The sequence below is a fragment of the Furipterus horrens genome, unplaced genomic scaffold, assembly GCF_987537825.1.
Source record: "Furipterus horrens unplaced genomic scaffold, mFurHor1.1.pri manual_scaffold_4, whole genome shotgun sequence".
NCBI classification, from domain to species: domain Eukaryota; kingdom Metazoa; phylum Chordata; class Mammalia; order Chiroptera; family Furipteridae; genus Furipterus; species Furipterus horrens.
This window is the reverse complement of record NW_028327174.1, coordinates 204,622,584-204,644,502: the sequence shown is the minus strand read 5'-3', so window position 1 is coordinate 204,644,502 and position 21,919 is coordinate 204,622,584. Positions and strand designations below refer to the sequence as shown.

The 21,919-nt window shown below is 65.0% G+C and overlaps 2 protein-coding genes across 2 annotated transcripts in view; one reads left to right on the top strand and one right to left on the bottom strand.

Annotated features, from left to right (window-relative positions):
- Positions 1–146: 146 nt before the first annotated feature.
- On the bottom strand, positions 147–8,373 carry NOXA1 (NADPH oxidase activator 1). The gene is made up of 14 exons (XM_090275065.1): positions 7,914–8,373; positions 6,031–6,113; positions 5,235–5,343; positions 4,206–4,340; positions 3,807–3,914; positions 2,858–2,920; positions 2,534–2,577; positions 1,903–2,008; positions 1,442–1,481; positions 1,189–1,247; positions 817–971; positions 622–736; positions 411–525; positions 147–316 (listed from the first exon to the last, which is right to left on the bottom strand). The coding sequence occupies exons 1-14, from the start codon at positions 8,088–8,090 to the stop codon at positions 195–197; spliced, it is 1,431 nt and encodes a 476-aa protein (XP_090131191.1). The 5' UTR covers positions 8,091–8,373; the 3' UTR covers positions 147–194.
- Positions 8,374–16,687: 8,314 nt separating this feature from the next.
- EXD3 (exonuclease 3'-5' domain containing 3) overlaps positions 16,688–21,919 on the top strand; it is a 41,410-nt gene continuing 36,178 nt past the window's right edge. The window contains exons 1-4 of the mRNA XM_090275298.1: positions 16,688–16,730; positions 17,141–17,205; positions 19,147–19,320; positions 19,611–19,778. Coding sequence (XP_090131424.1) covers positions 16,688–16,730; positions 17,141–17,205; positions 19,147–19,320; positions 19,611–19,778 — 450 coding nt within the window. The remainder of the gene's footprint in view (positions 16,731–17,140; positions 17,206–19,146; positions 19,321–19,610; positions 19,779–21,919) is intronic.

Genomic DNA, 21,919 nt, shown 5'->3' with positions numbered 1-21,919 from the left:
GCCCAGGGTCCTCAGGAGGGGGTGGGGGAGGCCCAGCCAGGAGGCCGGGTGTCCCCCAGCCTAAGGGACAAGGCTTCTCTGGAGCAGCTCCACCGCACACCCTCGGTTGGGCCTCTAAGTGACCAAGCCCAGACTATGTCCACACCTCGGTGGGGCAGATGCCTTTATTACGTGCCCTCCTGCCACGGGGCTTCTCAGGGCTGATGGCGCCGCGGCTGTCGGGGCCCCTCACATGCACCGGCGGCCGGGGCCACGAAGCTCTTGGGGAAGATGCCGACGCGGCCGTCACAGTGGCCCTCCAGCCACACCAGGTCCACTGCAAGGGACAGGGCCTGACACCACATCTGTGCAACAGCCTGAGTGCGCCAGGGCCCCAGCAGGTGACGGGCAAGGGGCGCTGCCTGCCCCACCTTCACACAGGACATCGACGGTGTCCCCCGGCTGCAGGTCCAAGTCCTCAGGCCGCTGGGCGGCGTATCTGTGCTGGGCCACCACCTGGCGGAGGACAGGCCGGCCGCCTACTGCCTGCGGCGGAGGGGACACTGTGGGGCCGGCTGGGGGGTCCTGGGCCTCCCCCACAGCCGCCCCTGCAGGCCCAGGCCCTCGCTCCCCGAGGCCCACCCGGCACCGGAGCTGCAGCCCCGTGGGGCCAGAAGCCGCGTCCCGCCAGGCCCTCCGCAGCTCCTCCTCCTCAGGCAGGGGGACCCAGCGCCCACTGCCGCCCGGCTCCCGGTAACTGCAAAGAGACTCATCAGCGTGGCAGCGAGGGGCTGCCGGGCTGCGTGGGCAGGGGCCGCGGGCGCGAGAGGTGCCCACCTGAGCTGCCCACACCGGGCCTGCGCAGGGACGGCCTGGCTCAGCAGGGCCCTCAGGCCAGACAGGTCAGCTCCTCTTGGGACCTCCAGGGCCACGGTGAAGGCACACTGCACTGTGACAGTCACCGGGCACTTGGGGCCCCCTGGGGCTACTCCCTGGGGCCAGGCACAAAGGTGGTGGGTCTCTGAAGCCCCACGTCTTCATGGCTGGGGTGGGCTTTGGGCCCGGGGGATGGGGGCAGGGACTGAGAGGGTGGGCGGGGCTGGGGCTAAGGCATTGTGCGGCTGCATCGGCTGGGGTCCCCCGGGCCACTCAGAGGGACGGGGCCTGGCCTCAGAAACCCCATGTTCCTGGGGAGTAGGACCCTCTTACCCCAGTACCCACGGGATCCTCAGAGGGTTCGGGGTCTGGCCCCCCAGCCGCCAGCTGCCCTGCTGAGGGGGTGAGAGCAGGGGCTCAGGTGGCCGTCACCCCCCAGGGGGACATTTTGGAGGGGCTGCCGTCAGGGAGGCCAAGGCGGCCAGCCTCCCCTTGGGAGTCAAAGCGGGGCTCTCAGCACCCCCCAGCCCATGCCTGCCCCCTCCACAGGGTGCTCCCACCCAGCACCACCTGCAGAAGCCCTTACCTGGAGGAACCTGTTTGCCAGCCTGCTCCGTGCGGGCCCTCTGCAAGGAAAGCTGCGGGTGGGACCAGGGGTGGTGGGACCAGGCGGTGGGGACCAGGTGGTGGGGCCCAGGCGGTGGGGCACATCGGGGAGCAAAGTGACGGTGACTCTTTTGGACTGGGGCCTTGATAAACTGAACCTGAAACTGAACTGCCTTCTCTGTGAGCCATGTCTCTTCCTCCTCAGCGTCACCCAGCGCCGGGGCGTCCCATGTCCGGGAGGGGAGGCGAGGTGACAGGGTGGCTGAGGGGGGTGCAAGGCCCATAGAGGGCACGGCCCTGGCCTGTCGGGGCCACCAGAGCACTGGCCCCAGCAGGCAAGGAGGCTGCCTGCCCTGCCTGAGACCCCTGTGGTCCCCATGCTCAGCCCGGGGTGGGGTTCCTCCAGTACTACAGCACCCCTTCCCCACCCGGCTCACTCACCTGCTCCCCATAGGAGACGGGCATGCAGTGGTCAGCCTGGCCCACGGGGCCAGATCTGACCTCCATGTCTGCGGCGGGGGGCGTCCTGGGGCCTGTGTTGTGGGCCCTGGGGGGAGAGGCCCATTCTCAGGACTCACTTCTCCATGGCGCACACAGCCCACCCGGCTGCCCCCCAGTTGCAGGCTCTGCAAAGGGTGGGCCTCTGGGGAGCCCTGAGTCCAAAGGTGAGGGCGGTGAGGAGCCCCCATGCCCTGTGCAGCCTTGAACCCCACCAGTTGCAGCTGACCCCTCTCCAAGGCCCGGAGGTGGCAGTGGGAGCTGCTCAGGGCAGACCACGCCCAGCCTGTGCCCCTCCCCGGGTGCCTTGCGCTGTCCCTCCACACTGCCTGGGGCCCAGTGAGGCCTGAGAGGGGGTCCCAGGATGGGCTCAGGACAGAGGACGCCCTGGGCCTTGGGCAGATGGGGCCATGGGAAGGGCTGAGATGCTGGACAGCCCTGGTACCAGGGCCTTGGCCGGTTTCAACCAGAAAGGGGACGTGACGGTCCTGGCCCCTGGCAGGAGTAGCCATGCCACGTGCCTGTCTATCTCCCCAGCAGGAGAAGCACGCGCACGGGAGGCACCGCTACCTACCTGGGGCCAACCTGGGGCCTGGCTCCACCACCCTCGTCCCAAACCTGCGGGCACAGAGTGACATTCCGCTCAGCACACAGATGCCCGGATGAGGGGCAGGGGCCGGTGGGCTGGCGGGGCTCCCCAGGCAAGACTGTGATTTTCACAGACTTCCGCCCAGGATGGGACAGCCACCCCCGTCCCCCGTCCCCAATCAGAGGGACGCTGGGGAGCCCAGGGAGGGCTCAGCGCAGGGGTGGCCTCTCCCTGCCTCAGCAGGAGAGGTCTCCGCGCTCTGCCCCACAAAATGCCTGAGGCTGGGCTGGAGGGACGGTGTCTGCTCACCGGGGGCTGCTGAGGCCAGATGTCCCTGTGCTGGTCGCCAGGCATGGCAGAGGCCACCACCACCTGGTGAGGGACAGCAGAGGGACAGCCGGGTCAGGGGGCACCCAGCCACACCCCTGGGGGCCCTGTGATGTCTCTCCCCCTGCCCTGCATGCCTGCCCACCCCAGGTCTCCCATGGGCTGGGCAGGGCTGCCCTGGGCCCACGGCTGCCAGGTGGGAGAGTGCACTTCGACAGAAGACACCTGCGCCGGCCACTGTAACTTATTTTCATTACAAATTTTAAAATACTGTTGCTTCTTAGAAAGTCTTCTACAGTGAAAAGTGGACCTAATTTGATAAGTGAATGCCACTCAGAGCCCCACCCCCACTCAGCCCCCCAGCCTCAGCCAGGTGACCTGCAAAGGCTCGCAGGGCTCACGTCACCCGAAGTGGCATGTGGTCACACACAGTGTGAGGGCTCTTGGTGACCCTGGGGTGTCTGGCTGGCCCGAGGCCACTGGCTCAAAACCAGAGTGACATTCCCTTTGAGCAAACAGGGACTCGCTTCCCCGCGTGCGCCCTGCCCTTGGGGATGCGCTGCTCCCGTGTCCTGTGGCGGCAGCGCCGCCAGCCTGACCCGCCTGGCACAAGCTGCCAGGCCAGCCTAGCGCAGCCTTCCCTCGGCCCTCGGGCGGGGGGCGAGAGGCTGAGGCCGGAGAGCTGGGCGAGGCGGCAGCGGGCCGGCCCGCACCTGGGGCCCTCGCTCTGCCTCCTGGTTCCGCCCCCTTTGGGAACATGCCCCAACCCTGTGCCCACCCTCTACCCACTAAGGCCTTGGCAGGGACATGCACCAGGCCCTGCACGTCCCCGAGAACTCAGCACGGACCTGGCCACCCGCCCCTCCGCCCTGCTGGGCGCTGCTGGCCCCTGAGTCCCTGGGGCCCGAGAAGCAAGAAGCTGCCCCTTTACCTCAGCCTTGCCCAGGAAATCCATGGGTCCCAGGCGTCCCAGGTGCCGCGGGTGGGGCCGGAAGACCTCTCCCCTGGGGACGCATCGAGGCTGCAGGGGAACCTGTCTCTGGAGGGAGGCCCGGACCTGTCGACCCAGCGCTGACGGCCCGCACCTGCGGAGCAGGGGCTTGCTCGGGGCCCCCACCCCGTCCCCACAGGCCTTGGAAAGCCCCTGCCCAGCCTCCACACCTGGGCACATGGGCCACCTTCCTCTGGAAGTTTCCTCAGCTCACAGTTAGTCCTGTGGGGGTCTGTACACACATGAGCCCCAAACTGTAGGCGCTGAGCCCCATTAGCCACTCTAGGTCAGCTCAGGAGCCTGAGGGGCCGGCTTGGTTCTCTTCACCTGTCCCCTCACCTGCACTCGGGCCAGGGCAGCATCCAGGTCACCACAGGCCCCTTCGGGCCCCACAGAGATGGCTTCCTCTAGGCTGCGGGCGGCCTCGGCCCAGCTCCCCAGCCTGCTCTGCGCTGCCGCCACATTGAACAGCACCTGGGAGCCGGTGAAAGGTGAGGCGGCGGCCAGGACCTGCCCCCGGTCCCATGACTGGGTCCCACCGCAGGTGCAGCTGCCCGGACTCTTCTGGGGGCCCAGCCATGCAGAGCCTGCCTGGCTCAGTGGTGGTCCTTCCCAGGACGCCCCCCCACCAGAGGCCCACCGCTCTGGCCCGTCTCCCATCTGGGGCATCCTCGGGCCTGTCTCACCCCCACTGTGCCCCAGGCCAGACCCCATCGTGGTCTCTGCCTCCCTGCACTGTGCCCCACTGGGCTGGGGGCTACCTTGCTCTGCCCCATCCCCTCCCACATGGAAGGACGTTGGACGGACACACTGGATGGAGTGGTGGCTGTCGGCATCAGGGACGTCTAGGGGGCAGCAGGTGCTTTCCCAGCAAGAGAAACCTGTCCTGTGTCCTGCCAGGTGACACGGTGCTCCTGCAACCAGCTGGCCACCCACTCGGGATGCTGCCACTGGGCCAGGTGGGAGTCACCTGCGTGGCTCAGTGCCCTGGGCTGGGGACCGGCACCTGACGGGCCTCCCTCACGCTGCCCAGAGGGCTCCACAGCAGTGTGCTTCTGGGTCGCCAGGAGCATTTGGGGGTCTTCCCAGTGCCCTTCCCTCGGTGCCAACACTGTCCCTGAGCCAGGCCGCCTTCTCCCCCGTCCTGGTGCCCCTACTTCTACCAGGCCCAGCCTCCTCGGGGTGGGGGAGTGGCCAGCGGGGATTGGGGGGCACCCTGGCCAGAGGGAGCCTCTGTCTACACGGCCTCACCTGTTGACAGTAACAGACAACAGGACCCATAGGAGGGGGCCTGCAGGAGCCAAGGGACCGCGAAGGACCACTCAGACCCCCGCCCATGGATGGCACCCCCAGAGGCCCCCGGCCCACCTCCCAGGCCTGCAGCCGGAAGCGCAGCCCCAGCTGTGTGTAGTCAACGGTGTGGTTCCCCCTCAGCCGCACCAGGGCCAGCTGGAAGTCGGACAGGGCCTCCTGGGACCTGCAGGCGGGGGTCCAGGGCCTCAGTGGGGAAAGGGGCCCAGCTCCGCCCCAGCCCCCCCAGAGCTACACTCCAGGGACACCTGCTGGGGGCAGTGGCAGTCACTCAGTCCCCACAAAGGGGTCAAGAGGTCAGCACGCAGATGTGACTACATCTCTAGTGTGCGGTGGCGCCCGGCTCTGAATTTTGGGCATCTCCCTCCCTTGCACCTGTCTGCCCCCCAGAACCTCTTTTGTGCCCCAGCTGTGCCCTGGGCATTTCCCTCCTGCTTCTCATGCCCCCTCTTCCCTGCCGGCCCTGCTGCAAGCTCCCTCACCCCCCATTCACCTCCCCCCTCCCCCAGAGAGGCTCGGGCTGAGCCTGTCTGCCAAGTGTGGGGCCCCCTACGGGGCTTGTCCTGGGAAGGGCAGCAGTGCAGACAGCGTGGAGAGCATGCAGACGCCAAGCCCCCTGGGTGCTGGAAGCACCTTGCGGCCCTGCCCTCGGTCCCTACACCGGTCCCGCTACTGCGGACATGGTGGGGAGCAAATGAGAGGACGCCCGGCTGCTTGTGAGCCTCTCAGAGACATGAGACCTCGTGGCTCCGCCCTGCGCCCCGCCCCCACCCAGGAGGGGTGACTGGTAGGAGAGGGTGGAGGCAGGAGCACAAGGGGCCGTCAGAGAAGGAACAAGGAGCCCTGTGCTCACCTCTCCAGCTGGAGGTTGGCCACTCCTCGCTGGAAGAAGCCGACAGCCAGGTAGGCGTCTTTGCTCACTGCCTGGTCAAATGCCTGGGAATAAACACGCTCATGGAACGCCAAGGTCTGTAACCGGTCACCCCAGGCCACTGATGTAGTCCAGACGGGTGACCAGTAACGGGCCAAGGAATCCCACGGGTCCCGTGGAAGTCCCCTGTGCAGGTCCAGGGCCCCCGAGCTCATGCCCTGGTGCACAGGGCCATGCAGGTCCCTCGACTGCCACAGTCCGAACCGTCCGGGCCCCTGGGTGCCTTGTGAGCGGCTCAGAGCACAGCGAGGTGGTGTCACAAACTACTTTGTTTACCACGAGGACAAGGAGACAGTCCCACACATGGATGCTCATCACCTCGGGGGGAGTGCAGTTATGCAAGACTTTTATCCTTTGGGAATCCTATTTTTGGGAGCTCACACCCAAAATAGTAGGATCAGAAAGAACAGCAGCACCGCTCTTCCTCAAACCACACTCAGAAGTGACGTGTCTGTTCCCCACGAGGGCAGAGGCCGTGGAAGGAGTGCTGTGCTCCGTCCCCGGCAGGTACAGCCCAGTGGGGGGCTTGTTGAACTGGACCTAACCCAGAGTCTAAGGTTCTGTGGGGGGGACCACTCAGGGCCAGTAAAACCTGTTTGTTTGTTGCCCGCCCCCCGGAGCAGCCAGATCAAGGCTCGTGCGGAGCCCAAACGGCAGAGCACAGTCCCAGCATGCCCCTCCGCACCCCATGCCGCTCCCCAAAACAACAATTAATGGTCGCTGTTCCATCTGCTTTTTAAAATCTCCCTATTTCCAGCTAATGTGCCCGTTCAACTGCTACTTAGTTTCAGGGGCTTGAGAGAGCATGAGGCTCCTCCTCTCAGGGGGGAGAATCCGTCACGTGGACCCCTCTGCCACAGCCTGTGTCCCCTCTCCCTAGTCAAATCAGTTTACACGGAGTTGTGACTGGATGGCCCGACACCTGTGGTGGCCGCGGAAGCACCTGGTGTCCACTGATCAGAGTCCCTTCCTTGGACAGCAGTTAAACGGGAAAGGTTGCGGAGCACCGTGGGTTTGCACGGGGTCAGCAGCTATGGCGGGTCCCCAGTCCCTCCTGCGGGGGACTCTGGGCGACACCGACATGAATGTGATTCCACATCTCGCCCGCCGCTCTCATTGGAGCAGCCTTCCTCGATCTAGGAACCTGGTTCTTTCCAGAAGTTGGGGACCATCATCGCTGGAGAAGCACAGAGCCCTTAAAGGGCGGCGTGGCCCTGAGCCACCCCTGGGGGGGCCAGGTGTGTGTGCCGCTGTGCACCCCTGTGCTCTTGGTTCTGTTTGGAGGAGCAGGTTGGGAGACAGGTGAGCGCTCACATCTGGGCTTTGGGCACAGACCTGTCTCCTCACTGTCACCCCAGACATCTGCTGAAGCCCCCTGCGCCAAGCCCCACCCATTCAGGGACAGGAAAGCCCCTTCCCAGCCGGACCCAGCCTTGAGCTTGTTTCCAGGTGCGTTAGCACCTCCGTGAGCACCTGAGCCAGTGTTGGACCCCGCCTTCCCCGTGACTGCAGAGCGGCACAGGGTCGTCAGGTGGTGGAGGCAGCGAGGACCCCCTGCACCCCTATGTTGGCCCTGACTCAGCTCGGGGTCCGTTGACCACACAGCTCTCACCTGCCTCAGGTGCTCACTGAGGCAGAACACTGGACTGACACCCCCAGGTGACCCCCCGGAGGAGGGGCGGGGCTCATCCCTGCAGCTGGGTGTTTAGCATTGGCCGGAGCGCGGTAAGGCCCCCCCAGTGCCACAAAGCAGCCTCCCCCAGGGGCAGGGTCTCAGCGACCAGTCGTGGGGCGCCGTGGCTCACCCGCAGCGCGGCCTCGGGGTCCCCGGCCAGCAGGTGTACGCAGCCCACGTTGAAGCACATTTTTGCGGGCGGCTCCGGGACGCCCGAGAAGAGGCGCAGGGCGCAGCCCCAGTCCCCGCGCGCCACAGCCTGCACACCCCGCTGCCAGTCGAGCACCAGGTCCCCGAGCGAGGGCATGGTGGCGTCGGCACCTGTCTGGCCGCGGCCGAAGTCGTTGCTTCCGGTCAGGAGCGCGGCAGGTGGCGGGGTGGGGTCCTGTGAGGGGCCCGGTGGGATGACCGGGCCACCAAGGGCCGCGGAGCAGGGACGTCTGGGTCTGGAGGTGGGCTCGGGCTGTGGTGCTCCTTCGAGGCCGGTGGGGAGCCAGGAACGGAGGACCGCGGGGCACTTGCACGCAGGCAGGATCGGTGAGCGCCAGGTGCGCCACGCCTCCTGCTGTCCTTGGCGCCCCCTGGCGACAGAGCAGCCCCACCCCTTCCCGCGTCAGCCCCGCCCACCACGGCATGGTCCCGCCCTGACCGCGCCCCGCCCAGCAGCCCGGCCCCTCCGGGAGCTGGCCCCGCCCTCCCCGCCGTCCTGACCACGCCCCCTCCCAGCAGCCCGGCCCCTCCGGGATCTGGCCCCGCCCCCCGCCGTCCTGACCACGCCCCCAGCAGCCCGGCCCTCCGGGAGATGGCCCCGCCCCCCGCCGTCCTGACCACGCCCCCTCCCAGCAGCCCGGCCCCTCCGGGAGCTGGTCCCGCCCCCCGCCGTCCTGACCACGCCCCCCCCAGCAGCCCGGCCCCTCCGGGAGATGGCCCCGCCCCCCGCCGTCCTGACCACGCCCCCTCCCAGCAGCCCGGCCCCTCCGGGAGATGGCCCCGCCCCTTCTCTGTCAGTTCCGCCCCGGACCGCCCATTTCCGTTTCTGTCCCGCCTCTCCGGCCGCCTGCGGGAAAGCTCCGAGTGTCCGCGCCTCGCGGCCAGCGGACCAGAGCCGGCCCGGCTGCGTTGGCCTGGGTGCTCCGGGGAAAGCCGTCCGGGTCCGTTGCTGCCGCTGCTGCCGCGGCTGCGCCAAGTTCCGGGCGGATCCCGCGGGCTCAGGTGAGCGACCCTCCGGGTGCGGGCTGAGGTGGGGCCGGCTTGGGGTCGGCTGGGGCGCAGGCGGCGGCGCTGCGCGGAGGGTCTGCGGTGGGCAGGGGCTCAGCCCAGCGCCCCTTAGTGGCCGCCGTCGCCCCCTCCCCGCCAGCCCGCGGGCCGTGTCCGACAGGCGCGAAGCCCTGGTCCTCCGGGCTCTGCGGGCGGGGCTGCGCCTGCAGCACGTCCTGGGCCACAGGCCACGAGTGGTCCCCCACGCCAGCGGCCAGTGCTGCGGAGGGACGCCGCTGGGAGGGACCCGAGGGCGGGTCGGCCCATCTCCGGGTGGGGACACCGGAAGCCTGTTCCGGGGACCGACTTCCACCCGCAGCCAGAGGGGAGGCCGCTGGGCTCCCGCGGGGGAAGCAGGTGGTGACAGTGACCCAGCCACATTTCTGGGGACCCCGGCGCCCCCATCTTTCAGAGGGTCCCAGTGACCTCAAAAATAAAAGTTATTTTACCAGCAGAAATAGATTTGGGGGGAATAGCAGAGACTTGCTATTCAGGACAAGCATGCTGTGGAGAAGCCGGCCCCGCAAAACGGAGGCGTGTTATTTTATGGAGAAAAGGGGGACGTTGGGAGAGGGTTCCGATGGAGTCCGCCGGGGGAAAGCCAGGGCTCGGGGAGGGGACGGGTTCTCCCCGCCGGGTCGCGGAGCCGCTGGGCCGGGAGCGGGGATTCTGTCCCGGGAGGTGGGCGACAGCGCCCCCTCCTGCCGCCTCCGCGGGAAACGCGGCTTCGTTTGTTTCGTGTCCTGGTCTGGGAGGTCCCGGAGCAGCAGCGCCCGCACCTGTGCGCGGAGGGAGCGGTTCACTGAGTTCAAGGGATGAGCTCGCGCCATCGTGGGGGCTGGCAAGTGCCAAGCCCGAGGGAAGGCCGACGGGCTGCAGACCCAGCAGAGCTGGCGCTGCGGCTGAAGGCCAAGGCAAGGCCAAGACCAAGGCCGGCTGAGGCCGAGTTCCCGCTTCCCTGGGAGCCTGTCATTCTCTGAAGGCCTTCAACTGGTTGATGCCCCCCCCATTACGGAGGGGGATCTGGTTGCTACAAGTCTACTGCCTACACGCGAAGCGCACCTGAAACAGACTTCCACCCTTTTGACTACCTCGGCACCACAGCCTTGCCAAGTGGACACAACGTGACCCGCCACGGCCCCCGACCCCGGAAGGCCCCCGTAGACGGAGGTGCCCTTTGCCCTGCATTGCAGCCAGTGTGGCCTCCAGGGTGCAGGGAGCCTTGTGTTGGGACTGCTGCAGCCCAGAGCTCAGCTGTCTCTGAGAGGTCTGGCTCACTTTCCATGCTGGCCGCCCTCCTTTCCCGCTGGGCCTGTGGGGTGGGTGGGCTGTGTCTCAGGAGCCACTCTGCTCCGCTGTGGCTGTGTGTCCTCCCGGGGTGGCTGGGGCTGCTCTCTGAGACTCAGAGTCCCCACCTGGGGCGTGGGAGGCGTGCGGACGAGGGCGCCGGGCAGCCACTCAGCTCCAGAGAATGCAGACGCCCGTGCCCACCAAAGGCCTGCTCGCTCCCCGGCGGAGACTGAGTCTCCCACGCTCCTGTGCTTCCTGAACTCCCCAGTATCGATGCCCCTCGCCGGACCCTGCTCCCACTCCCGCACCCTCCCTCATCCCCCAGCAGTGTTTGCTCAGGGTCACCATCCTGGCTCACGGGTCACAGCCGCTGAGGCACCAGCCACCTCCCGCTGCATGCTCCCACCTGCTCTGTGGCCCTACCATCCCAACTGCTGCGGCCCACACCCTCCGCGCAGACTGCCGGCGTAGTGTCGTCTCATGAGTCCACTGAGGCAGACAGGCGTGTGCGTGTCCTGTGAAGTGACCGAGCCAGTGAATCGCATCCAGAGACATCGGAGGGGAAGGGCAGTGTGGGGTTTTCTCAAGAGAAGTAACAGGTTCCTGGAAAGGAAAGGAGAGGCAGCAGTGGGTGTTGGGAGGAAGAGGAACATCTCCAGGCCGTGGGAAGAAAAGCACATTCAGGGAGCCTGCGTTTAACCAAAGGGCATTCAAGGAAGGAAACTACACCTCCAATGTCAAAAGCAAACCAAAGAAACCGGGAGGAAGAAGAGGGCGCTGATGAAGAGAAAAGCTCAATTAATGAAACACTAAATCGGAGAGCATGACGTTCACAAAATCAAACACTAGTTCTTTGGGAAGATTGCTGACAAGACTAAGGAAAAGCAGAGAAGGAACCGCTGGGCACAAAGGCTGACAGAGCTGGGTGTGCCGTGCGGGTGAGCTCGTGGGGCCTCGTGGTGGGTCCTCCTCTGCGGTCTGGCAGGGGAAGCCAAGGCTGCCTGGGCCCCCCCATACCTTCGAGACCACAGAGGTGGGCACTGCATGCCTGCCTGTTGGGGTCCCTTCTCCCTTCCATGTGGAACCCAGAGCCAAATTGTCCCTCTTCTCTAGTTCCATTCTCCTCGAGCTGCCTGCTGCCTCCTGGCCTGGCCCACCCTGCCCTGAGGATGGACCCCAAACACTGTGCTGCCGGAGACCCCGCTGCCAGAGACCCCGCTGCGTGTGACCCCGCTGCCAGAGACCGCACTGCCGGAGACCCCGCTGCGTGTGACCCCACTGCCAGAGACCCCGCTGCCGGAGACCTCGCTGTGTGTGACCCCGCTGCCGGAGACCCCGCTGCCGGAGACCTCGCTGCGTGTGACCCCGCTGCCGGAGACCTCGCTGCGTGTGACCCCACTGCCGGAGACCCCGCTGCCAGAGACCCCGCTGCCGGAGACCCCACTGCCGGAGACCATGCTGGTGGTGAATGCTGTTCCGTGGGTGAGTCTGTGTCCCATGCGGCCCTGAGTTTGCTGGGCTGGGTGTGGCAGGGCTGGGTGGGGGTGTACAGGTTGCGCGTGTGGGGAGTGTGCACATGTGAGCATGACACGTGTCTTTGTGTGTGTGCATACGCGCACGGTGTATGCATAGGGTGTTGCTCGGGGTGCACATGCGGGATCCATGTGTGGGCTGTGTGGGGTGCATGTGCGTGTGCAGCATTCTGTGCCCAGGGTACACGTGTGTGCACTGGGCAGGGGCCCCGGGTAGGAGGGTCTGGGCGCTGCAGCTCTTGGTGGGGCTGGAGCATGCGGCATAGCCTCCAGTGTGGACCAAGTGTGCAGGCGCCACCAGCCCTCGGGGGATGGGACACGTGGCCCCACTCCCTTGACGACCAACACAGAGAACTGGCTGTGGCCTCAGGACCCTTCAGGGAGTAGGACGGGAGCCCCAGTGCAGGGGAGGCCGGGGCGTGGGGCGGGTGTGCACTGCAGCCGGTCCCCCAGGGCTGGTGCTGCCCCCGGGCTCCTGGCTGGGCACAAAGGCATTTTATCCATCCTGCCAGGTGCTGCGGGCGTGGAAGCCGGGGGTCCCACGTGGCACCTCGACCCTGCGCCCAGGCCCCAAGGAGGGGTGTGCAGGGACAGCCTGGGGTCCCGGCTGCCGGGGGTGGGGGCTGTGGGTGTCCCGAATGCAGAGCTGGCTTCTGATTTCGCCCTGAGAACTGGTTCCAAGGGTTGCAGTGCAGCGCTCCGTCCCAGGCACCCACCACCCCAGATGCTCCCCCAGTGGGGTCTGCTCCAGCCATCGGGCCAGCCAGAGACAGGAGCAGGCACCCAGGGTTGGGGGTGCAGGGACCCAAGGTCTCAGGGGACAGAGACCCGGTGTCTTGGGGGCAGGGCCTGGAGGGCTGGGTTCAGGGTTTGGTGGTGTCCGTGGGGAAATGGTGCATGGGGTGTCTTCAGGCCCCCGGGCAGGACCCCTCCTTCTCTCAGGGCCTCACCCTGGGTGGTGAGTCCGCCCCTACAGCACTGTGTGAGGGTGGGGCCCACCATGCCCTCAGCCCTGGATGGCACACCCGGGGCCCCACCTAAGCGTGGGCAGAGCAGGGCCTCAGCCCTGGCCTGCAGGCCGACAAGGGGGCGACCACTTGAGCACTTCAGCCCTGCCAATGTCTGGCAGGAGGCCCTTCCAATTGGTAGGATCCTTTATGTCACCGTGTCCTCAGGAGACCACCCCACCAGGGTCATGTGGACGCTGTCCTGGTCCCTTCCGAGGCCCTGTCTATGTGGCAGAGCTACCACCCCGGGTGGATTCGCTTAGGTGTGGGTGGGGGCCCATGTCATTGTTTCCAATGAGGATGCGCAGGCACCTGGACTCTGGGTCACTCCAGTTAGTCCTGCTTGTCCATGTCAGCCCCTCCCTGGGCCCACTCGGCCTTAATCACTGTAGCTGGTATGGGGTGGGCTGGCTTCTCCAGCCCCTGGGATGTCCCTCTCTGTGAGGTTGGCTAAGACAGCACTGCAGGCCTGCCCACCACACCCACTCATATGCACATATACTCACACACACACACACACATGCATGTACATGTATGCCTACACACTTTGCACGCACACACATACCCACATGCAATACATCCACACTCATGTACTTGTGCACTTACACACACGCACATGTGATACATATATGCATTGTGTGCACAAGTGCACACAAATGCATGCAGTGCTTTGTGCACACATTCATGTACAGACCTGTATGCATGCATGCACTTGCATGTGCGCTGCATGCATGTGTGCCTTGCACTTTCATGCGCACATATGTACTGGTGCGTGCATGTGCTCTCACATTCGTGCCCTCGTGTGTGTATGCACATGTGTGCATGGGCACACACATGTACACTCACACGCATCGCCCCCATACAACCATGCACATACTGCACGTGCACTGCTGTTTGGGTCAAGCTGTGTGGCACCTGTTGGTGAATTCTGGGTGAACTACAGCTCTACGTCATCGATTGTGTGACCGAGTCCTCCCTTCCTTGGCTCCTTTTTTGTTTCAGTGATGTTTTGTGGTTTTTTCATGAACAGATTTTGTTAGATTTATCCCTAGGACTTGGGGATTTTTGCCACTGTCCCTGACACTTTTTAAATGTTTCTGGGTGTAGCTATTGGGGTGGCCAAAAAGTCCACTTAGTACTTTCCGAATGGCTCTAGTAGCACTTAGCTGTCTTTAACTTCATTCAAAACAATTTTGTTAGATTATGCTGTGACAGCTGTCCTGTCAGCGTGCAGTTTAAGAAACTTATCAACATCGGTGAATTACTGTGCAACCATTTTAATATTGCAAATGGAAGAAGCTATGCAACATTTTCGGCATATTGTGCTTTATTATTTCAAGAAGGGTAAAAACAGCGCTGGCCGGGTAGCTCAGTTGGTTCAAGCATCATCTTGTCGCACCAAGATTGTGAGCTTGACCCCCAGTCAGGGCACATGCAAGAATCAACCAGTGACGCATCAGTAAGTGCAAGAACAAACTGATGTTTCTCTCTCTCTGTCCTGTCTCTAAAATCAATACATAAAAATTAAAAGAAAAAAGTTCTCATTGTTTAAAAAAAGAAAAAAAAAGAAGGGTAAAAACACAACTGAAAAGCAAGGAAAGATTTGTGCCGTGTATGGAGAAGGTGCTGTGACTGACCGATCAATGTGTCAGAGGGGTTTGTGGAGTTTCTTGGAACTAATGACGTTTTGGCCGAATGATTCTCTGCTGTGGGGCCGCCTTATGCACTGGAAGATGGTTAGCAACCCCCGGCCTCTCCCCACGAGAAGCCAATAGCAGGAGAACAGCCATCATACTCAGAATATCCAAATCAATACAGTTATTGGTGAAACTGAAAAATGCGTCCCCTATTTTACGGAAAACACTAAATGGACTTTGTGGCCAACTCCGTACCTTGCAGGGAAGCCATTGGCCTGTGTTGAGCACCTGAGCTAAGCTTGTTATTAATTCTAATAACGTGTCCCTAGATTCCTTATGGCTTTCTCCATATGTAGTCATTTTGTCAATGAGTAACGATGCTTTTGTTTTTATTTTTAAAGGCATTTTGGGGCAGCAATTTTAGATCCACAGCAAAATTAAGACAGTGCAGAGATTTCCCGGAGGCCCCATGGCCACAGCCTCCCCCTTAGCAGCGCCCTGCAGGGCTGTCTGCCCGTCACAGTCCGTGACCCTACTGTCGACGGAAACAGCACTGACCTGGGTGTTTCGTCACCAGACAGGACTCATTCAGGAAGAAGGGAGGGCTGCCCCGAGTGCGTGCGGACAGGGAGAGCCTGGCCGGGGGGGTGACCACGGGATGGGGGCTGCAGCGAGAGCCTCGCCATCTGCAGGGTGCCCCCTGCTGCCCCTGCCCCTCCCGGTGGCTGCGTTGGCTGAGAGTCTGTTCGTCTTTGTCACTGTTGACGCGTCGTTGTCACCCAGTGCACAGTCGATGTGAGGTTCATGCTCAATGTGGCACGGTCTGCGGTTTGTACAGATGTCTGAGGCCGTGTGTCCTCTGTCCCAGCAGCACAAAGACCCTTCCGCTGCCCCAAGAGCCCCTGAGCCCCCCCACCCCCCGTTCTCCGGCTGCCCCTGCCCTGACCTCCTCACTGCCTCCGCCTCCGCAGTTTGGCCTCTTCCAGGATGCCCAGGGTTGGAGTCACACAGGCTGGCTTCTGCCACTTGGTCAAGTGCAGGCCCCGTCCCTCCACACCCCTCCTGGCTGACAGCTGGTGCTCCACCCTCTGACGGACAGTTCGTTGTCAGGGCAACTGTTCCCGGCTGCCCTCAGGGCCGGGTGGGGACCGCAGGTCCTGCAGGACTTCCCCACACAGGGACATTCAGCCAGGCTCTGTGTCTGGGGGCCATCAGAGCTACCCTCGTGGGCTAAGGAAGCCCTCTCGACGCGCGGTTCTCTGCGTTGTTTGTAAGCGGTGACCAGAGTCCACGTGTGAGCTGTGTCCTCACCTGCTGGGCAGACGCCCTCCCTGGTCCTGAATGAGCCGCAGTGATGGATGCCAGGGTGAACACTTAAGTGTCCTGAGTGCCCTGGCAAGCCCCTCCTTCTCCTGTGCCGCAGGTCAAGGGTCAGAGGTCAGCAGTCCAACCCCTGGTATCTGGCCTGGGTCACTGAGCCTGTGTCCTGGTGGCTGCCCTCTGGGGCTTGGCTGGGCTGCCCCCACCTGGGGCCTCTCCCTTGGGCCCTATTGGCCGCCGGGACCTGGCAGCATGTCATCCCCTCTGTTCTTGGGGAGATTTGCTGTCTCCTGATCCCCAGAGTTCAGTGGGAAAGTCCCTTAGTAACCTCCCCTCTCCCGTGCAGATCCTGACTCTGACCGCTGACCCCACCGTGGGGGGTCTGGTTGGGCCTGGGTGGGTGCCAGGGCCACTCCCCATCCCTGGGGGGTCAGGGACCACCAGGAGCCCCGCTCACCTTGGCTGCCGCCCCTCTGGTCCTCCCCGGCTCAGAGCCCAGGGAGGTGCGGGAAGTCTGTCCCTGCAGAGCCTGCTCAGCGAGGAGAGGGCAGCGGGCCTGGGGCCTGGCGGCTGGGGGCAAGGTCTGCGCAGCCCCAGGTGGCGGTGGAGGCGGGGTAGCCGGGGTGCTGGGGGCTGTGGGTGACTCAGAGCTGGGTCCCTGGGCCCTTGGCCTCCCCGCTGGCTCTCCTTGGTGTTGACCTTGGACCTGGTCAAGGGCTATGTCCTTGTCCACGGTGGGGCGTCCCTGACCTCTGCTGGGCCTGGTGTCCCGCAGGCTTCTCCCGAGCCAGCACTGGGCTGCGCGCTGCTCCACGGTCTCCAGGCCACGCAGGGGCCAGGGCTCAGACAAGCAGCAGGACCATGGTGGGGCCCCCGGAACACCTGGCCGTGGTCGTGGGTGGTGGTGGGGTGCCTGCCTGGGGCACAGCAGGAGCCAGGGTGTAAAAAGGAGGAGACCCAGCCCGGACCACTTTGGGGCCTCAAGAGGGGCCATGGAGAGTGGGCTGTGGCATGACATAGAAAGGCGGGGTGCTGGACCCCACTAGACGTGCCATGCGGGGCCTGGTCAGTGCTGCGGGCTTGGCCCTGCCGTCGGATGCCCCCCCGATCACATGGCACGGCCGTTCGGAGACCTGCGGACCAGCATGGCTCCCAGGCTGTGGGTGGAAGCCCACCTAGGGAGCAGCCACAGGGAAGGGACTGTGGGGGTAGTGTAGGTGCTGAGCCTCCGGCATTGGTCCCATGTGGCCAGTGGGCTTTCAGTAGCCCCAGCCCCTCACATGGCCCCTCCATGGCCCTGTCTTGCCCCCCCAGGCCAGGAAGTGCGTGTGTTCCTGCAGACCCTGCAGACGCTGTGGTCCTCGCGGGAGCTGCAGCAGGTAAGCACGGGGCTCGGGGTGGCTGGCCACGGGCCTCCGTGGGCCGTCCCGTCTGACATGCTGGTGACACGGGCTCCGGAGGCCTGGAGCTGGGGGGTGGGGCTGCCCCCAGCTCATGCACAGAACAGCAGGCCTGGTGGGCTGTGACCACCTATGCGCTGCGCGGGGCCAGGGCTCCCACTGGCCCACCGAGGCCAGGCCTTGTCCACGGCAGCGTCTCCCAGGGAGGGTGGCCGCACAGCCTGCCTGGCCATCAGGGGCCGTGTGCATCTGGCAGGAGGAGGTGGCCCTGCCAAGATCCTATGGCAGCTGCGTCCCCAGGCCATGCCTCATCGTGGCACGGCCTGGTGCTCGGCGCTCCTGCCCTGCCCTTTGCTCCCTGCGGCAGCCAACCAGCACGGTGGCCCTAGGTCTGGGAAGGACACAGAAGTCAGTGCTGCCTAGCCACAAGCCCCAGAGCAGCTGGAGGGACGAGGTCCGTCCTCGGTGCTGACCTCACCCCATGCAGCTTGAGGAGGTGGCAGGCGTCCAAGCAGGGCCACTTCCAGAAGGGAGGGGACGCTGAGGGCAGCTCCCTGCTCTCTGGCTGCCACCCGGCTGCCTGGTGTCGGGGGACATGCCACCTGGATAACAGGTCACCAGCTCATGGGCCGTCACTCTGTCTGCATTGGGGGTCAGCCCTGGGCTCCCTGAGACCCGAGCCACCAGCGCCGGTCCATGTGCCCCCTCTCCCCGGCCTGCATGCAGGCATGGGGGCAGCTGCTGCCGTCAGCTGGGGAAACTTGACATTTTTGCAAAAGCCGAAAACTCTTTGCTTTTGAAATTTTTGTGTCCCACAGCATGGAGGTTTGGTGTAGGGAACGTGGCCATGTGGCTGTGGTGACCAGCGAGGACAAGCTTCCCAGCATCTGAGGCTGGCCCCGCCCAGTCCCGGGTGCCCATGGCTTCCGTGAGCCTTTGTGCCTTGCGTCTGGCACCCATGGGAGGTGGGAGCGCACCCCTCCGTCCCGCCCTCCAGATGGCTGGCGGCAGCGGAAACTACGGCCCGTTTGTGTGTTTCTGGAAGCACTTGCGGTTCTGCCTGGTGGGCGGGAAACACTTCAGCAGGGACCCAAACCCCTTAGCAGTGGTGGCCCGTTCAGCTGTCACTGGTTCTTTCTCCAGGAAGCTTCTGTTCCGTGGGTTCTATGTGGTTCCCGAGAGCTCAGATGGGACCGTGTGGCTCTGCCCCACCCCGTTCCCGCGGCCGCCCTGGCAGCCCTGGGCTGTGCGGATCAGCCCCACACTCCTCAGGGCTCCGGCTGCTGACCCCAGTCTGTCCATCTGTCTGTCTGTCTGCCTTCCCGGTCGGTCCTGGCAGGCCCGCGCCTCTGGCTTTGGTGGGGCTCCCGTTGCCCTCCGCCTCGCCTGCTTCCCGGCTTTCACCACAGTGCCTCCTGGCACGGATGTGGGACTTACTTCCACGCAAAGGTGGGTCCTCTTTGTTTCTGGCCGCGAAGACACCGTCTGTGGGTCTTTATTTTTGGTGGATGAGAGGCTTGTTGCACACAAATCTGCATGACTATTCCAAGTGCCCTTACTCAGTGGCCAGTGCTTGAAGCCTCTGCCTCGCGGGGACACATGTCACCTCCGCTCAGCGCTCACTCTCCAGAGCCGGTCCGGGACTCAGACCAGTGGACGGTGCCACGCTGCCCACTGTCCAAGCTCAGACACCACAGAGCAGGGGCGGGGCAGTGCGTGGGGCAGCTCGGAGCGTGTCCAGGCACCCCCTCAGGGTGTGGGGGTTAGGAACAAGGCGGAACCTCGGCGCAGGAGACACCCAGAAGTCAGGGTGCTGCCTGGTGGTCGCTGCTCTGTCTCCAACAAACTCATCTGAGCGCTGCTGTGCAAGGCCGGGGCCAGCAGGCGAGCTCTAGCAACAGAGGTTTCGTGTCTCCGCAGCTCAAGGAGGAAGCCTGGCGTGGATTCGCCGCCCTGGCCGACCCGCGGGCAGGCCTCCTGGACCTGCTGGAGGGCAACAGGGCCCGGCGGTGGAAGGGCCCCGCCCTGGAGGCCTGGGTCACCCGGGAGCTGGAGCTCTGGCTGCAGTCTCAGCCTCCAGCAGCGCCCCCCCAGGTGAGCCCCACCCTCAGGCCCACCGGACGCTCCAAAGACGTGACCGCCCTCCCCGTGCACCCGCCTCAGCGCCGTGGGCCCTGTGCTCAGCTGACGGGGCCTCTGCAGTCCGCGGGGCTGCCCCCAGTGGTGGGGGTGGGTGCTCAGCCTGTGGGACTGACCCCCCAGCCTCCTGGCAGCCGCACACGTCCCACACCGGGGCCCCCTCCGCCCCGGGCCTTGCCCGCCTGGCTCCGAGCCCCCGGCCACAGGACGCCACTGCCAGCTGAGGCCGGGTCTGGGACTTCCAGGGCAGCCCGGGGCTGAAGCAGCTGCAGGCCCGTGCGCTCAGGGTCCTGGCTGAGAGTCCCCCGAGTCTCATGGAGCCGCTGGTCAGCATTTTCCGGCTACAGGACACAGACCGGAGCCCCCTGCTGGCCCACGTCCGCCGGCTACACCAGGAAGGCAAGTTCAAGGAAGTGAGTGTGAGCTCTGCGTGGCCTGGGGGGCCCCTCCTGATGCTTGGGCTGTGGCTCCCGTCTTCTCGTGGGGCCCATGGGGGTGACCAAGGGTGGCCTGGGCTTCCAGGGTCTCATCACCTCTCCACTGTGGCAAGTGCTGGGGGACCAGCCACCCAGGGACCCAGCTCAGGGCCACGCCTGGTGTTGGGGTCTCGGGAGCCCTCTGTGCTGTGCCTGGGTCTACCCCACGGGCCCACGGGCCCTCCTCTTGAGGTGTCACGGGGCGCTGGCACCCTGTCAGTGGCATGGGGACGCCCCGGCTCGGGCCTGAAAGCTGCATGCCAAAGCCACTCCCCTGGGACGTTGCAGCTTGGCCTCCTGTAGTAACTCCTGGGAACACTCCTGGGGGCTCAGGGGCGCAGGACTGTGGGAGCTGCCCCCCGAGAGCCCTGAGTGCTGCGTCCGCCGTCTGCCCAGGTCTGTCAGGGGCCACAGTCTGGGCGGCGTCCCCGCCTCTGTGTTTACATGGGCCGGGGCCGGCCAGCAGTGGCGACTGTGAAGGGCTGACTCCTTGAGGGTCCCGTGGGCTCCCGGCCGTCCCCGAGCTCAGGCAGGACCGGCGTGCCCCCTGCCCCAGCAGCCGCGGGCAGCCCCTCGGCTTGCACTTGTGTTTGCGGGCAGGTCAGTGGGGAGCACAGTTGGCACCTGGGGGCGCCGACCACTGGTTATGTCAATGGGGAGTCGCCCGTGGGAGCCGTGCGTCTGGGTGCCTGAGGGGGTCATTGTGCCCCTCGAGGGGGAAAGGTGAGGCACAGAAGGTGGCAGTGGAAATGGGGGCCGAGCAGCTGTGGGTCTCTAGGTAAGAGCGGAGGCCCTGCCATCCCAGGGTGCTGGCTGAGTCTCCCCTGTGAGCAAGGCTGTCCTCGCGTCAGCCCCAAAGAACCCTGAATCAGCACTGGGGCTCAGGGGAGCCCCCAGGCGTCTCCGTGTGGGGACATGTGCCCGTCACAGTATAGGGCACAGCAGCAGGGCTCCCACGGAGGGAGGAGTCCAGCGTCTGGGGGTCCAAGGCTCCGTCCCGGTCTCTCCCCCCATGGCCCCCGGGGCCCAGAGACGAGCCGCACCAGAGCTCTCGGGGGCAGGCTGGGCACTAAGGAAGGACCCCCGGCCCCTGCGTGGGCCCAGCTCCCGGAGATGTGGGTCCCCTGAGGAGTCGATGCCGCACTGTCGCCCGTCCCCCTGCTGGCCGGGCTTTCATCTGGCGGCTGGTGAGTGGCGCTGTGACACCAAGATGGCCACGCGGGGACAATGTGGGGCCGGGCTCCTGCTAAGGGGGCGCGAGGCCATTCTCTGGGGGCTGAATGGGTGGCTGTGCCCACAGAGAATGCAGGACGCAGAGGCCAGCTAGTGTTTCGCCGTCTCCTCTTACACTCGAGCCTTTCAAAGGGTGTCTGGGCCGCTGAATGCGCCCCCCCTGCGCTCCGAGGCAGGAATCCCAGCACAAAGGGGGCTCTTGTCCCGCACAGGCCCCCGTGCGCAGGAAAGCCATTGTCCTGAGCGGGCCGCCCGGCAGGCGGTGCATGCTCCAGTGCCCGCGTCGCGGCCGCATTCAGGCCTTGTGCGCGGACCAGCAGGCTCCCCGGCTGAACGCGACGCGGTATTTCATGTCCCGGCGCCGCTGGCTCTGCGCGGGGTGAATGCCCGCCTTTGTCTGCTGAGTTATTTTATTTACATTTTTTAAACAGCTTATCAAGGTAAAGAGATAGCTTTGCTGTAGAAAGGCGGGGGGCTGCCTTGGCTCCAGGCCCAGCCGAGCTGTAGCGGAGGGAGGCAGGCCCGGCCCGGGGGCTCCGGGGACTCTCTTCCCACAGCCGCTGCCCTGGCCCCTCTGGGTCTTCTTAGTTGTCTTCCCCCAAAGCAGCAGCTCTGAGTCCTGTCCTGACCCAGCATCTCCCTGCCCAGTGGCCAGCTGTCATCATCCTGTGCCAAGGCCAGGAAGGTGCCAGGTGGGCCCAGCCCTAGGCAATTTATTTTTTCGGGGTCTGGGCCCCCCAACCTACTGTGCCTGCTCCAGCCTTGGGTCTGGAGCCAGTAACAGGTACCCGGGACTCCCACGTGATAGGCAGTGGGCAGCCTGGCCTGCAGTCACCTCAGCAGAA